Source organism: Ranitomeya variabilis, chromosome 3 (genome assembly GCF_051348905.1).
Source record: "Ranitomeya variabilis isolate aRanVar5 chromosome 3, aRanVar5.hap1, whole genome shotgun sequence".
Taxonomy (NCBI): Eukaryota; Metazoa; Chordata; class Amphibia; order Anura; family Dendrobatidae; genus Ranitomeya; species Ranitomeya variabilis.
The window spans coordinates 662,832,880-662,850,962 of record NC_135234.1 but is presented as its reverse complement, the minus strand read 5'-3'; the positions used below and the strand labels follow the sequence as shown (position 1 = coordinate 662,850,962).

The 18,083-nt window shown below is 41.2% G+C and overlaps 1 protein-coding gene across 5 annotated transcripts in view; it reads left to right on the top strand.

Moving 5' to 3' along the window:
- PFKM (phosphofructokinase, muscle) overlaps positions 1-18,083 on the top strand; it is a 135,717-nt gene that overhangs the window by 104,747 nt on the left and 12,887 nt on the right. For all 5 annotated transcript variants that reach the window (XM_077297866.1, XM_077297871.1, XM_077297867.1 and 2 more), the window contains 8 exons: positions 4,271-4,315; positions 4,584-4,692; positions 5,260-5,355; positions 7,959-8,051; positions 8,611-8,736; positions 9,168-9,232; positions 12,076-12,139; positions 12,356-12,502. In XM_077297866.1, coding sequence (XP_077153981.1) covers positions 4,271-4,315; positions 4,584-4,692; positions 5,260-5,355; positions 7,959-8,051; positions 8,611-8,736; positions 9,168-9,232; positions 12,076-12,139; positions 12,356-12,502 — 745 coding nt within the window. The remainder of the gene's footprint in view (positions 1-4,270; positions 4,316-4,583; positions 4,693-5,259; positions 5,356-7,958; positions 8,052-8,610; positions 8,737-9,167; positions 9,233-12,075; positions 12,140-12,355; positions 12,503-18,083) is intronic.

Genomic DNA, 18,083 nt, shown 5'->3' with positions numbered 1-18,083 from the left:
TATTCTCATGAACTGTCCTGTAGGGATCCCATTTAATGTAGACCTGTGGTGAGCAGAGGATGCATATAAAAGAGTGTTCGTAGCAGTTGGCTTCCTAAATACATTTGTGACCACTCTTCCATTGGGAAGTGCCTCTATCTTCAAATCCAGAAACTCTACTTTTTTACCATAATTAAATGTCAATTTAATGTTCAAGGCATTATGATTCAATCTCTCCATTAGCCTATATAAGTTCTCAATGGAGTCCTCCCAGATAAATAACACATCGTCTATATAACGACTCCACCCATGAATAGCCTCATTACCCAAAATTCCATCACCTTGAAAAATCTCTCGTTCCCAAAACCCCATAAAGAGGTTTGCGTATGCTGGGGCACACTTGGCCCCCATGGCCGTACCTCGCATTTGTACATAAATGTCCCTATTAAACATAAAGACATTATGTTCTAGCACAAATCTTAACAATGTCAGAATCAACTCAATCAAAGGTGGGTCTAGATTACTCTCATAAAGATAATGGGAAACTGCATTCAGGCCATCCACATGTCTTATTGAGGAGTACAATGACTCCACATCTGCCGTAACAAAGACAGCTCCTTTCTCCAAATGTAGTGAATCTAACCTCTGCAGCATCATAGTGGTGTCCTTTTATGTATGAAGGTAAGGCCAAAACAAAGGGTTGCAAATAATGATCTATAACTGCACACACCGTTTCACATAGCCCACCTATCCCTGACACTATTGGTCTCCCTGGTGGATCCACTGCATCTTTGTGTACTTTTGGCAAGATATAGAAAGTGGCCAATTTAGGTTGTAATTTCTTTATAACATCAACAAATCTTTTGGGAATTATACCATCCTCGTATGCAGTTTCTAGGATGTTGACCAAATCTTGCTGGTATTGTGTCAAGGGGTTAAAGCATAATTTTTTGTAGCACTCCTTGTTACTCAAAATTTTATTCACTTGCTTTTCATACAACACCTTCGGCCATATTACTGTATTTCCACCCTTGTCGGCCTTTTTAATTACAGTATCCTCCATTGTCTGCAGTTCTCTAAGAGCTTTTTTATCCTCCATATTCATGTTCGAAACCCAATCAGGAATTAGTGGCAACTTTTCCACCTCCTCCACCACTAACCGTGTGAAAATTTCCACAACCGAGCAGGTACTTAAACTTGGGAATGTTTTTGACTTTCCCATTAGATGAGTTGGGAACTTACCCTCTTCAAAATTTTCATTCTCTTCCAGGAGTTCTTCTAGATTTTTCAGAGTCTCCAATTCCAAATCATTATGATCACTATTTCCCAAGTCGCTTCTATGGTGTAGTCTTTGTAGTATGATTTTGCGCGCGAACAGATGTACATCCTTGACTACCTGGAATTTGTCTATATGTGAGGAGGGAGAAAAAGACAAACCTTTTTCTAACAAGTTCAATTGTGGCTGACTCAGGATATGACTAGATAAATTAATTACCTTAGACTTGTCATTTTGACGTTTATTCATCTTTCTGTTGTTAAAGATATCTGGATACTTTTTTCCTTCTCGTCTCTCTCGAGAGCCAGTCCTTGTACGCATATAATAGTCATTTGAACCTTCTGCTTCGCTACACGAAGTACTGCTATCAGCAAAGGAAGCTTGGTCTCGTCCTGAACTGTTATGCTTGACTCCACCCACATCAGTTTTCTTTTTAGGAAGCTGCCATCTGAATATTTTGTCAGCCTCAAAATCCGCTGTATCCCTTAAAAATTTCTTTACTTTCAGTTCACTTATTTCATTCTCCCATTTGTCAATATCCTTTTCAATATTCTTAATAAAACTCTCCATCTTATCCACAGGCAGCTGTTTCTTAATATTCTTATGCAATTCCTCAATATCAGCATCTAGAGCATTGATGCTGATGGTATTTTTATCTATTATAATTTTAATAAATTCTAATGAGCACGTGATGGCTGCTTTTTTCCATCTCTGAATTAACTCCGGATCTTCTAATTCAAAAGAAGGATACACTTGCACCCTTAGGCCTCTAGGGACAATATTCTGTGCTAAATAATTCTCTAAGGTGGCCTTATTCCACCAAATTTTTGTTTTTCTATGCACTGCATTTTTATAACGTAAAGAAAGGTCTCTATTTTCTACCGTCAAATCCTGCGATACACATGAAGCTCCTTGCTTGAAAAGGTCTGAAACCTTGGACCGCCAGGTAGTCTCCCTGGCTCTCAGGTCCATCACAAAAGTTGCGGATAATCTGTTAGACAACAGAGAAAACGTTTTATACATAACCAAAAAATCCAATCGTGGACAAGCCACCTCAGAACACAAATGTTTATACACAAACACCACACCAATTGTAGGTGAATAAGAGGCATAGGCAAATGCGTAAAATTTACATATATACTTTATTTAAACATATATAAAACAAGACAAGGAGACTCATAAAATACCAATGGCAAACAGAGCAAGAAAATATATTGACACTGTTGCAAAAGACCTGTACCACATTACTGCTGATCGCAATACATATTCAAAGACTGCATTATGACTCATACCAGGGTCTATAAAAGCAGAATATATTGCTAAGCAGAAACCTCTTCACCATACTAAAATATAATATATGCCTCAGACATGTCTTGCCATACATATAGTGCTTAAATGCAGGCAACAGATAAGGCAATCCTCCTATTGATGTAATATATATGGGGTTAAATAGTGGTAACAGAGAAAACAAATGCAACCAGATAACCTATTTACTCACATAAGTATAAATCCTGCTCCGAGTGACCATCAGTAACCCCGACAGCGCCGTTTCGCCATAGTGGCTTCCTCAAATAGGGGCATATATGTACGCTGCATCATTTCATATATTTATACCCGCTCCCACAGGTGAAAATGATGTCGGCGTTCCTGGGTAGTTACTGCGCATGCGCCGACTGACGAACTTCCTTTGTCTGACCAGTTTTTTCTGCGGTTCGATCTCGGCACCTGGTTGACGCATGCGCATACTGGAACTACCTTGTGCTTCCTTGCCCCGCTCACAGATGGTGACGTTATAGCGTTCCACGCTTGCGTTCCAAGCGCGGAGAATAGGAAGTCACTTTTTCAATGAAGGAAGTTCGTCAGTCGGCGCATGCGCAGTAACTACCCAGGAACGCCGACATCATTTTCACCTGTGGGAGCGGGTATAAATATATGAAATGATGCAGCGTACATATATGCCCCTATTTGAGGAAGCCACTATGGCGAAACGGCGCTGTCGGGGTTACTGATGGTCACTCGGAGCAGGATTTATACTTATGTGAGTAAATAGGTTATCTGGTTGCATTTGTTTTCTCTGTTACCACTATTTAACCCCATATATATTACATCAATAGGAGGATTGCCTTATCTGTTGCCTGCATTTAAGCACTATATGTATGGCAAGACATGTCTGAGGCATATATTATATTTTAGTATGGTGAAGAGGTTTCTGCTTAGCAATATATTCTGCTTTTATAGACCCTGGTATGAGTCATAATGCAGTCTTTGAATATGTATTGCGATCAGCAGTAATGTGGTACAGGTCTTTTGCAACAGTGTCAATATATTTTCTTGCTCTGTTTGCCATTGGTATTTTATGAGTCTCCTTGTCTTGTTTTATATATGTTTAAATAAAGTATATATGTAAATTTTACGCATTTGCCTATGCCTCTTATTCACCTACAATTGGTGTGGTGTTTGTGTATAAACATTAGATGAAACAGTAGAAATATGCCATCTGATCTGTATGGGGGTCTCCCAACAGATGATGTCAGGGTGAGAAGGAATTGGAATGTCAGTACCTGATGCTTTTGTTTTCAGGAGAGCAAAGCTTCTGCCAGATGTGTCTGACAGCAGCTTTCTCCCCTCCGGTCACTGAAAACATGTGAGGTCTGTCTGCTGAACCAACAATGCTATCGATAATGTCTGTAGCTCTGCTCGCGCCACTCACAACTTACAGGGAGCCATAAACTACTTGCTTTCTCCTCTGCTAATATTAGAATTACTTCCAGTTATATTTGCAGTTCTTATTATAATTGGGACACATTATCAGAATTGTATGGATGACTACAGAACACTTAAAGGGGGATAACTATCTGTAAATAGTATTCCTATATTGGGGGGTAGGCCATAACAGTCTGTGGCTCCTGGTGTCACACAAATTGGACATTCTTAGTCAAGTATTTCTGTAATTGATTGATTATCACACAGGATCCAGATTATTTTTTTTCTTGTTAATGTTTTTTTGTCTTCTAGTCACCAAAGGACCTTTGTCTTAGAAGTGATGGGCCGCCACTGCGGGTAAGTCCTTCACCAGAAGTTCAAACCCCCCCCCCCCCAATTATGCAGGATCAGCTGCATAGTTTTTTTGATGAATACATTAATATAAAACTAATTGGTCAGAATATAGCTGCATCATGATAGACAGATAGTAGAATCCCCATCACCTTCTTATGCACTAATAAGACATACAATAGTGGGTCACTATTCAAATATGTACATATTTTATGTCTAGTAACACTGTGTAGGGAATACTCCATGAAACCATCTCTTCCCCGTCATCTTCTAGGTACTTGGCTATGGTAACTGCACTTGCATGTGGAGCCGATTGGGTTTTTATTCCGGAATCCCCACCTGAAGAAAATTGGGAAGAACATCTTTGCAGAAGACTAAGTGAGGTTTGTGACTAGTCTTTTTTTGTTTTTAACTGTAATTTTTATTGAGATTTTTAAAAAATTACAAATAACATCAACATGTCTATCGAAAGAACATTCATATGAAGTTTGTATGGCAAAATAAAACTTAGTTAAACTTTTATCCATAGGAGTGAATGAACAGCCGAGATCCATCAGACAACTACCGGCAAAATCTCAGAAAACCCATAACTTAAGCAATCAATTTAATACTGATTCTATTACCCAGCTATGTTCAATCTGTAACATAACCAAGGATTGACAAAAGACATAAATACACAGGGAAAATGAGGAAATAGTGGGAGTTGTAAAAGAATTATCTATTCTGTTGAGCCCAAAAATAATCCTAGGGCGTCCAAACTGACTCAAATAATTCAGTGACTAATCTTTATAACATGATGATTATTTATAATCATTTTCTAAAGCTAATAAATGAAGTGGAAAAAAAATAGTGTATATTAAAAATAATCTTCACCCCTTAGTTTCCTATATATTTTGGGTAGCGCATGTATTGTCTTTTGTACAATATGCTAATGACATTTATATTTTTAGACTAGAGGTCGTGGATCAAGGCTGAATATCATCATTGTTGCTGAAGGGGCAATTGACCGGGATGGCAAACCTATTACATCAGAGGATGTAAAAAAGGTGAGCGATAATAATGGTAAAATGCAGTCAATTTTATATGAGCTTCAGTAGTGTGTGTGTATGTGTGTGTATATATATACACTCACCGGCCACTTTATTAGGTACACCTGTCCAACTTCTTGTTAACACTTAATTTCTAATCAGCCAATCACATAGCGGCAACTCAGTGCATTTAGGCATGTAGACATGGTCAAGACTATCTCCTGCAGTTCAAACCGAGCATCAGTATGGGGAAGAAAGGTGATTTGAGTGCCTTTGAACGTGGCATGGTTGTTGGTGCCAGAAGGGCTGGTCTGAGTATTTCAGAAACTGCTGATCTACTGGGATTTTCACGCACAACCATCTCTAGGGTTTACAGAGAATGGTCCGAAAAAGAAAAAAAATCCAGTGAGCGGCAGTTCTGTGGGCGGAAATGCCTTGTTGATGCCAGAGGTCAGAGGAGAATGGGCAGACTGGTTCGAGCTGATAGAAAGGCAACAGTGACTCAAATCGCCACCCGTTACAACCAAGGTAGGCCTAAGAGCATCTCTGAACGCACAGTGCGTCGAACTTTGAGGCAGATGGGCTACAGCAGCAGAAGACCACACCGGGTACCACTCCTTTCAGCTAAGAACAGGAAACTGAGGCTACAATTTGTACAAGCTCATCGAAATTGGACAGTAGAAGATTGGAAAAACATTGCTTGGTCTGATGAGTCTCGATTTCTGCTGCGACATTCGGATGGTAGGGTCAGAATTTGGCGTAAACAACATGAAAGCATGGATCCATCCTGCCTTGTATGGAGCATCTTTGGGATGTGCAGCCGACAAATCTGCGGCAACTGTGTGATGCCATCATGTCAATATGGACCAAAATCTCTGAGGAATGCTTCCAGCACCTTGTTGAATCTATGCCACGAAGAATTGAGGCAGTTCTGAAGGCAAAAGGGGGTCCAACCCGTTACTAGCATGGTGTACCTAATAAAGTGGCCGGTGAGTGTATAAATATATATATATATATATATATATATATATATATAATGTGTGTCTAAGGGGTACTTCCATCTGTCTGTCTGTAACAGAAATCCCGCGTCGCTGATTGGTCGCGGCGGCCAGGCCGCGACCAACCAGCGACGGGCACAGTCCGTCCGAGAATTAGTCCCTCCCTACTTCCGTCCAGTCAGTGCCCGCCGCTCCATACTCCCCTCCAGTCAGCGCTGACACAGGGTTAATGCCGCGGGTAAAGCACTCCGTTAACGCTGCTATTATCCCTGTGTGACCAACTTTTTACTATTGATGCTGCCTATGCAGCATCAATAGTAAAAAGATCTAATGTTAAAAATAATTAAAAAAAAAAACAAAAAACCTGCTATTCTCACCTTCCGTCGTCCGCCGATGAGCGCGCGGCTGCCGCCAGCTTCCGTTCCCAGCGATGCATTGCAAAATTACCCAGAAGACTTAGCGGTCTCGCGAGACTGCTAAGTTATCTGGGTAATTTCGCAATGCATCACTGGGAACGGAAGCTGGCGGCAGCAGTGCGCGCATCGGGACAGCTTCGCAGGACTCCAGCGGGTGAGTATATAATAAATATATATATATATATATATATATATATATATATATATATATATATATATATATATATTTATTTTTTTTTAACAGGGATATGGTGCCCACACTGCTATATAAAACGTGGGCTGTGTTATGTACTGCGTCGCTGCTATATACTACGTGGCCAGTGTTATATACTATGTGGGCTGTGTTATATACTATGTGGGCTGTGTTATATACTATGTGGGCTGTGTTATATACTATGTGGGCTGTGTTATATACTATGTGGGCTGTGTTATATACTATGTGGGCTGTATTATATACTGCGTGGGCTGTGCTATATATTATGTGGGCTGTGCTATATACTGCATGGCTGCTATATACTACGTGGGCAGTGTTATTTATATACTACATGGGCAGTGTTATATACTGCGTGGACTGTGTTATATACTGCGTGGGCTGTGTTATATACTGCACGGCCACTGTTATATACTTCGTGGCCTGTATTATATACTGCGTGGACTGTGTTATATACTGCGTGGCCTGTGTTATACACTATGTGGCCTGTGTTTATATACTGCGTGGGCTGTGTTATATACTGCGTGGGCTGTGCTATATATTACGTGGGCTGTATTATATACTGCGTGGGCTGTGCTATATATTACGTGGGCTGTGTTATATACTGCGTGCGTGTGTTATATTCTGCGTGTCTGCTATATACTACATGGCCCATATATATACTACGTGGCCTGTGCTATATACTATATGGCTGCTATATACATACATACATATTCTAGAATACCCGATGCGTTAGAATCGGGCCACCCTCTAGTTAAATTATATACAGGCTGCATCAGTTTTTCCCCAACATGTAGCTATAAGGCCCCTGAATGTGGCTACCATGCTGCTGACAGTTCAAGATATATTGCACATAACTTCAATTGATGGCAATAGGGTCACAATCGTAAAATGGCTAACATTAGGGTAAGACCTAATTCTGTCTCTTCCACATTGTATGAGGTAAAAGTCATGATACTGTAGTATTGATGCATATCTAAATTTTCATTTTAACAGCTAGTTGTGAAGCGCCTCGGCTATGACACAAGAGTCACCATCCTTGGCCACGTTCAGCGTGGTGGAACGCCGTCCGCTTTTGATAGAATTTTGGTAAGAATTACTCTGAAAGCGGAAATAATTTGTCAACTGATTATACCTGTATGTGGTCTAAAAATTATAGATTGGCAGCACATTTCTCTGTGTAAACAAGGAAATGCTGCCGACGGTAATGACAGGGAATGGAGGAATGATCATATGACAACCATTATCACGTCCTGCCTAGGGCTTTGCTACATGAAAATCCAAAAGTTGTCCATGCACATTAAATGGCTCTCTCTCCCCACTCCCCAATAAACAGGAACATTTGGCTCAGCTGATTGTTCCACTTCTCTCTGACAGAGCAGCCACCAGACTCCTGGTATCTCTACTCCAAAGATAAGGTCTGCTGTGGAAATTCAACAAGCCAGATACTTCTCCCCTCTGATGTAATCATTTTGGGCACAGTTGGGAGGCCCCCGTACACATCAGGCAGTCATCTGAAATTGGCAGGTTCAGCCAAGTTTTATCGAATGTGTATGAGGGCCTTGAGCGAGCGCTGATCATCATCTTATGTAGTTGTTCCATCATGTTAAATAACCACTAAGCTATAATAATTGTATTTCATATCTAGGGAAGCAGAATGGGTGTGGAAGCTGTGATGGCCTTGTTGGAAGGAACACCGGATACACCGGCTTGTGTAGTCAGTTTGTCTGGGAATCAAGCAATCCGTCTGCCTTTAATGGAATGTGTTCAAGTGGTAAGATGCTGTCTCTATATAATTATCCTTGAGATACAAAAGTGTCCTGTGTTTAGTCTGATCAGTCATGTGTTACCCCAAATTCCATGTCTCTTTCTCTTTGTTACCTACAGAGAGGAAAAAATTGAGCAAATGGAAAAAAGAGGAACACATGACTGTAAGATCAGACTACATAGGGTTTGTTTGTAGTCTGTAACCGTGGTGACACTTAGATCTCCACGGGAACTGTAGACAATAGGATATGTCTTTATCTAGACTATTTGTAAAGTCGACTCTTAATTTTCTAAATGTATTAGAGGAATAAAATTGTTGTGAAAAAGAAGACCATCTTTCAGAAATGTCTGAACCAATAATCATAAACCACATGTAGTTAAACTTGCAATTTCGCTTTGCTTGGGTTGTAATATCTTTTTGTGTTATTTTTGTATCAGACCAAGGATGTGACACAAGCTATGAATGAGAAGAGATTTAGTGACGCTCTTAAACTAAGAGGAAGGTGAGCATCTGTGAATCATTTCTACAGTCACTGGTATCGCACACTGCAATCTGCCACCCTTTATTAGTTTTGGTATAGCTCTTTATATTAGCTGTAAGGCAAGTACTGTCATTTTATGTAGTATGCAGGAAGCTGTAGGAAAGAGTGACAGTTATAAGGGAAAATCTTTGACCTGTCATACAGATATACAAAAGAATACAACAGCATTGTGTAAGCGCTAAGATGTATGTAAACAGTGACCATATAAAATCTTGCTATATAGAATATACTTATAAAATGAAGCTACTTAGCACATAAATTGGCCAATTCAAGAGAGCCCATCAGCCATGACAAGGTGTATCTTTCTTTAATGGGACCCTAAACCTAATATTTATCAAACTTGCCTCTCCCAGGCTGAAAGCCTGCAAATTTATATGACAGGTAGGATCCAGCATTAATTAACTCAGCCGTAGACTGATGGGAGGAGTGTACAGTCAGAAAAGCAGGCCGTCACCACCTCCAATATTATACTCCATAAAACTGACCAGGTATGTGTTGCCATGGTTGGAGGACTCGCATGAATTAGCCAATTTAAGTGCTAAGTATCTTCATGTTAAGGTACCTTCACACTAAGCGACGCTGCAGCGATATCGACAACGATGCCGATCGCTGCAGCGTCGCTGTAGAGCTGTCACACAGACAGCTCTCCAGCGACCAACGATGCCGAAGTCCCCTGGTAACCAGGGTAAACATCGGGTTACTAAGCGCAGGGCCGCGCTTAGTAACCCGATGTTTACCCTGGTTACCAGTGTAAATGTTAAAAAAAACCAAACACTACATACTTACATTGCCGTGTCTGTCGCGTCCCCCGGCGTCCTCTTCCCTGCACTGTGTGAGCGCCGGCCCTAAAGCACAGCGGTGACGTCACCGCTGTGCTTTGCTTTCCGGCCGGCACTGACAGTCAGTGCAGGAAGCTCTGAGCAGCAGCGCGGACGCCGGGGAACGTGACAGACATCAGAGGGTGAGTATGTAGTGTTTTTTTTTTACTTTTACAATGGTAACCAGGGTAAATATCGGGTTACTAAGCGCAGGGCCGCGCTTAGTAACCCGATATTTACCCTGGTTACCATTGTAAAACATTGCTGGCATCGTTGCTTTTGGTGTCAAACACGACGATATACGCCGATCTGAGGACCAAATAAAGTTCTGGACTTTCAGCAACGACCAGCGATATCACAGCGGGATCCTGATCGCTGCTGCGTGTCAAACACAACGATATCGCTAGCGAGGACGCTGCAACGTCACGGATCGCTATCGTTATCGCTGCAAAGTCGTTTAGTGTGAAGGTACCTTTAGGGTGCGTGCCCACTGTCTGGATTGACGGCGCTTTCGGCGGAGCGAAAGCGTCACCCCCTTCTGTACGTGCGGTGATTCCGGATGTGTTGATGTGTTCATTGCACACATCTGGAACCACCGCACCATACACATAGGACCCTGTTATTTATGGATGATTGATGGAGCGTCGCCGCAAGGTAAACAGACATGCTGCATTCTAAAAAGACGCTCCGCATGTCTGTAAATGCAGGGCCGCCGGATGCATGTTCGCACACATAGTGGAGACTGGATTTCATAAATTCCCCTCCACTTTGCTGTAACATCTGGACACTGCGGGTTGTACGCAGCGATCAATCCGCAGCTAATCCGGATGTAATCCGACCCATGGACACATACCCTTATACGTATATTCTACATAGCAGTAATGCAGTTCACATCTCATGTGTTGAGTGTCTGCATACATTTTAGCGCATAGAGCACTGCTGTATTCTTTTGTTTGTATATCATGCAGCTTGCACCTGTTCACACTTGCTTTATTCTATTAGGAAGTGCTGGTCACTTTTTTTCTGTCCTAAAGACATATCAGAACTTTTTATTGGTGGAGTTCTGGGTGCCAAGACCCCCACAGATTACGAAGCTCTCAGATGAGCAATGCCCTCCTGTGACACTAAAACCAGGCTCCATAGAGTATCCTTTGTTTTTGTAATTTGTGGTGGTCTCAGACTATGACCCCCACCAAATAAAACTCACATGTGAAAAGTTTTTGCAATTGTAATTTATACTTAACACATTGCTGCTGTAAGTTTACTGTGACTGTGAAATGGGAATACATCTTGAATGATACTCAAATGTGCTTGGTGCTTTAGAGGTTAAATATTGCTGATGGGTGCCAGACCCCCACATCATTCACACTGTTTCTCAGTGTGGTCATACAGGGGGCTTGGTCCCCCATTCCTATGATTGATGGACTGCATTGATTAGACAGTGATAAATATACTTTATGCAACAACCCCTTTAACACTTTTAGGTATAGGCATGTAAATATTAGCCAGGGGCTACTGTACACTTCATTGACAAAGGATACAGGTATGCTAAACCCACTTACATTAACAGGATTGGCTGACTCTGTGCATGAGGACCTGGCAAATATTTGACAAAGGGATCAATCTCATCCCAAGGACCCCCTTAAGGCCATGTGCACACGTACAGTATTTTTTTGCGTTTTTTTCGCGTTTTTTCGCTATAAAAAGTGATAAAAACGTGAAAAAACCGCTTACATATGCCTCCCATTATTTTAAGGGTATTCCACATTTCTTGTGCAAATGTTGCATTTTTTTTCTGCGAAAAAATCGCATCGCGGAAAAAAAAGCAACATGTTCATTAAATTTGCGGAATTGCGGGGTTCCGCACACATACTGAGGTAAAAACTGACCAAGTACTGAATGTGTGATTGTGGCCTGAGCCGTAGGTTTCTTCATGCAAAAAGTGGATACTTCTGCCTCATCACATTATATTAACTTGTTTTACAGGAGCTTTGAGAACAACTGGAATGTGTACCGGACCTTGGCTCACATAAGACCACCGTCCACCAAGGTCTGTACTGTTCTTAGTGTCTTCATGTAACGTGGGTGATCTGTACACGATGTAGAATTTACAAGATTCGGATCAGGTCCAGACCTGATCCCCATAAGGGCAGATTCCAGGATTTAGCAGTTCTGACTGTTGGAACACTTAACAAGTTCTAGAAATTCTGTCTTAAAATGTAAGAGATTACCAGGAAAATCACTCACTTTCCCCCATCACTTGTAGAGTGGCTATAACCTGGCTGTGCTGAATGTCGGAGCGCCAGCAGCTGGCATGAACGCCGCCGTCAGGTCCACTGTGAGGATCGGCATTATCCAAGGCCACAGGATGTTTGCTGTACATGATGGATTTGAGGGCCTCGCTAAAGGACAGGTACGTCTCCTGTTCTGTTACATAAAGCCAATACTGCACACGTCTCATACCAGAAACCTTCACTGGAAGCGGCTTCAGAAACTGAACCATTCTCCCCTTACAGCTTTTGTGGGTAATCTAAAGCTGCCCAGGTCAAATATGTGTCAGATATGTAGGTTATTAACGCCCTTCATGACCTTGCAATTTTCCCCTTCTTCTTCCCAGAGCCATCATTTTTTTTTATTTTTCCTTCAATCTAGCGATGTGAGGTCTTGTTTTTTTGGGACAAGTTGTACTTTTGAATGACACCATTGATTTTACCATATAGTCATGTGTCCATTTTTCAGAATCTGTGGCTGGTTGAGGTCTTATTTTTTGTGACCTGAGCAGACATTTTTATTGATACCATTTTGGGGTATATATGATGTTTTTATCACCTCTTATTGCATTTTATTGCAGTGTTGTGGCGACCAAAACAAATTAATTCTAGCGTTTTGATTCTTTTCTCATTACGCAGTTTACCAAGCTGCATAATTATTGTTATATTTTGATAGATTGGACAGTTCTAAATGCAGTAGTACCCAAAATATATATGTATATATATATATATATATATATATATATATATATATATATATATATATATATATATATATACACACACACTCACCGGCCACTTTATTAGGTACACCATGCTAGTAACGGGTTGGACCCCCTTTTGCCTTCAGAACTGCCTCAATTCTTCGTGGCATAGATTCAACAAGGTGCTGGAAGCATTCCTCAGAGATTTTGGTCCATATTGACATGATGGCATCACACAGTTGCCGCAGATTTGTCGGCTGCACATCCCAAAGATGCTCCATACAAGGCAGGATGGATCCATGCTTTCATGTTGTTTACGCCAAATTCTGACCCTACCATCCGAATGTCGCAGCAGAAATCGAGACTCATCAGACCAAGCAACGTTTTTCCAATCTTCTACTGTCCAATTTCGATGAGCTTGTGCAAATTGTAGCCTCAGTTTCCTGTTCTTAGCTGAAAGGAGTGGTACCCGGTGTGGTCTTCTGCTGCTGTAGCCCATCTGCCTCAAAGTTCGACGCACTGTGCGGTCAGAGATGCTCTTAGGCCTACCTTGGTTGTAACGGGTGGCGATTTGAGTCACTGTTGCCTTTCTATCAGCTCGAACCAGTCTGCCCATTCTCCTCTGACCTCTGGCATCAACAAGGCATTTCCGCCCACAGAACTGCCGCTCACTGGATTTTTTTTCTTTTTCGGGCCATTCTCTGTAAACCCTAGAGATGGTTGTGCGTGAAAATCCCAGCAGATCAGCAGTTTCTGAAATACTCAGACCAGCCCTTCTGGCACCAACAACCATGCCACGTTCAAAGGCACTCAAATCACCTTTCTTCCCCATACTGATGCTCGGTTTGAACTGCAGGAGATTGTCTTGACCATGTCTACATGCCTAAATGCACTGAGTTGCCGCCATGTGATTGGCTGATTAGAAATTAAGTGTTAACAAGAAGTTGGACAGGTGTACCTAATAAAGTGGCCAGTGAGTGTATATATATATATATATATATATATATATATATATATATAGTGTGTGTGTGTGTGTTTTATTTTCAATGGGGCAAAAGCAGAAGGGGGCGATTTGAACTTTTGTCAGGTTTTTGTTTCGTTTTTATTTATTCTTTTACTTTTTTTTCCGCACTTTTTACTGACTTTAATAATACCCTTAGGTGACTTGAAGCTGCAATCGTCTGATCGCCTGTGCTATACATGTTGGGGCTTCAGCACAGCTATGTATAGCAGAAATCACAATCTCCTATGAAAGCCGGTCACGGACCGGCATTCACAGGAATTTCGCAATGTCAAGCACAGGGTCTTCTGCAGCTATGTGTCAGGGGCGCCAGGATTAGTGACGCGCTTCCAGCCCCCGCATGTTAAATCCCGCTGTCAGTGATTGAGCCATGGGTGTAGCACCGCTCACCTGTTGCTGATAAAGGCACGTGATGGCTGATTAAATCAGCCATCAAGGCAGGGACACGACCTTTGACGTAAATATACATCATATGTCATGAAGGGGATAATTGTAGGTAGGTATGTAGGTCATGAATTTGAAAAAGAGAAAAGACCAAGCAATAAATGGTTTGCACACCTGAATGAATATCAAATATATAAATCACAATTTATTGGGGAAACCACACACACAATAAATCTTAAAACCGTTTAAAAACACATGCAAAATCAAATCACAACACCCCTAGCCCAATATACATGTGTAATGATAATACAACCCCCTATTGCACTATAACACTGGTATATGAGACCATGTGTATATGTCACGTTCAATAGACAGGCAATGATTATGATATAATCAAAACATGAGGAAGCATGCACATGTATACAAATGTCCACATATAACTAAATAGAGAACAGTGAACCCTTATGTGTTAGAAAGCACAGGATGAATAAGCCATGCCTACAGCAAAAAAAGATTGCTATGTGAAAGCCCCTTGACCAAGGGAGACTGAGGACCAAAAAAATGACCACAGCTCTGATGAGATTTACCAAACCGGTTTGAATAAAGGCAAGGAGGAAATGGGCTGAGGGACCACAGGACAATGGGGATCAGGGGTGTGGGGAGAACCCCATGCGTTTCGCTGCACAAGGCAGCTTCGTCAGGGGAAGTGTGTCAAGATCCCCAGAATATGCAAATTTATGCAAGAGTACTGATACCTAAATCCAAAACCGGTGTTGGAGTCACCACCCAATTCAGATGAGAGTTCAGGTTGCAGACGCCGGCATATAGATGGCTGCTATATCGCGAGACCCACGAACGGGAATAGTAGACGCCAACATACAAATTACCGCTCTGTCGTGTGATCCGCGAATAGGAATATCCAAAAGCACGCATGCGCAGTTTAACAGACGGTCTGTAGCAGCAACAATTAGTTGCCAGACATAGCTTCAAGCGCGCCTGCGTCAGACACGCAAATGAGAAGAACTAGTGCGGACACGATGGGGAGAAAACATCCTCCATGCCAGTAGTAAAAAACACACCAGAGATGATGTGTAGCACGCACACGTGACAAAGATCAGTCCCACTAGGGAACAATACAGGGGCAATGAATATACAGGCATATGTGAATAGAAAACACCCCGCCCCCCCTCCCATTTTTTTTTGGGAACGACCCCATGATACATAAGGCACATATAATGAATCGACAAAAAAATCTTTTTTTTTTTAAGTCAAATTGTGAAAAAAGCCCCACAAATGTTAAATAGCCTTATCAATAATTTTATATATAATTGAAAACCTAATCAAAAGAAAAAATATTAATAAGATGGATAAATAATAGATGAATACAAATCATTGGGCACTGAGAACGTGGTCTTCTTTCACAGAAATATCCAAGGATATAGGCAACATAATCAGAAAAGATAATATATGCGTGTCCATGTAAAAAGAGGCAAAGGCAGAATGGATTGCAGTCTTTCCAAAAAGCATAGAAGCTCCAGACTTCGGTGGATAGGGTTAATGAAGAATAAATACTGGGTGAACAAACGATGCATATCTGCACAGACTTCCAAAGAGGAGAGACATCAGGATGTAATCATTAAAGTCCATGGTCTGCTTTTGTCAAGATATAGACCAAAATCCATTACCTGATAAACGAAGAAAAAATGATGAGTATTAAAAATTAAAAAAAAAAAAATAATATGGTATGTAGGTCATCAATTATCATTTGGACAGAGCATTTCAATCCGAAACGCGCGTCGGGTGTGGTGGGTCCCTGGACATATATTTTTATGTTAACTTATCCTGCTTACATTGCCCTATGACCAATGTATGTGTTTATTTACCTGGGTATCACCATTATATGATGGAGGCCTCACATGTATGATTTTGGCATCAAACATTTGTCATTTTGATGGGTGTTTAAGGGTTCTATGAGTGTCATACCTGATATTGTATATCTGCCATTCTGCTCATTCTTTTACTTTACCTGCTCATGTGTGATATATTATGCCATCTTTTGAGAGAGGTATATTTGGGTTCTTCACATGGCTGGAGTCATAGGTTATTATATGTACCACTGAATTGCTGGATACAACATTACATTTATATATATAGGATTTTTATTTTCTTTATCCAGATGTACCCACCAGTAGTTTCATATGTGCTGTCTCATTTTTTATATATTTGTTTTACCTATATATTGAAATAAAGTTATATTTTATTTGGTCTGTGTGAGAAGTTATTTTGGGGGTTTTATATAAGTAGGTTATTAATTGTAGGTAGATTGTACATTATTTGTCTGATATTTAAAGGGTTCTTCCCAAGATAGTAAATTTTCACCTACCCGTAGGATAGGAGATAGCTTACTGATTGCTGGGGATCCGACTTCTGGGGTTTGGGGCTCAGATCCCCATCTTGAATGGACCGATGGTGCACATGGTTGACCTCCACTCAATTCATTGTCTATAGGACGAGCGTTGTGCTTTCTTTCTCTGGCAGTCCCATAGGCAATGAATGGTGTGGAGGTTGAGCATGTGGTTCTGGGACTCGCTGGGGGCTATAAATAATTACTATTTTGGAAACTGACCTTTAAGACTTAATCTTTGGGTAGATTTAGAAATAGAAATACAAACAGCACAAATACATTGTTTCATGTGCAAGCAAAAGTGTAGTGAACGCAATAAGTAAAATGGCATATCTAAGCAGCTCATCATTGAGTTTGTATGAGCAGATACACAGGTCCCCATACACCTTAGACTAATATTTATGGGTTCTGCCGACAGTCTAATGTGTATGGGGGCCCTAACAACTGATTGATAGGCGAGATGTCGATTGCATATGTCTGATTTTGAGATGCTGATCACTTTGTTCTCCCGGAGATAAGCCGCTCGCAAACATGTCTGGTGACGGCTCTCTCATAGAGAACACCGGAGCGCACCGCCTTCTTGGGCTAATATCACTGATAAAAATTGATAGTTTATTGTGATGTAACAAGATACAAAATGTGATAACGTAGAGACATATACGGTAATCCCCATGGATTTCTGGCCTCATAGTAGTCTGGTTGATTATCCTCATAGTCCAGTCACATTATTAAATACAAAGTGCATAGGAATTTCATTAGTCCCAGCAGTAATGGGACACAATGTAACGGTTCTAGAAAAAATATATGTAAAAAAAAACTAACCCTAAGTAAAACTAACTAGAAAAAAACATAAAAACTACATGTGTGTGAGGTGGCCAAGCACTAAAAAGGAGTTTGTATGTTCTCCCCGTGTTTGCGTGAGTTTCCTCTGGGTTCTCCGGTTTCCCCCCACATTCCAAAGACATACTGATAGGGAATATAGATAGTGAGCCCCAATGGGGACAGTTCCGATAATCTCTGTAACACGCTGCGGAATATGATGCCGCTATATAAGAACGCATAATAAATAAATAAATGATTTTATTTTTCCCGCACAAGGTGGTGATTGCCTGCAGCCTCCTCTAGGGGGAGCACTTTGCATGGAGAATTTGCAGCTGTCCGTTGCGTCTCTGTAAATCGGCATGCCGTGCACTTCCCCTCATGCTGGCTGC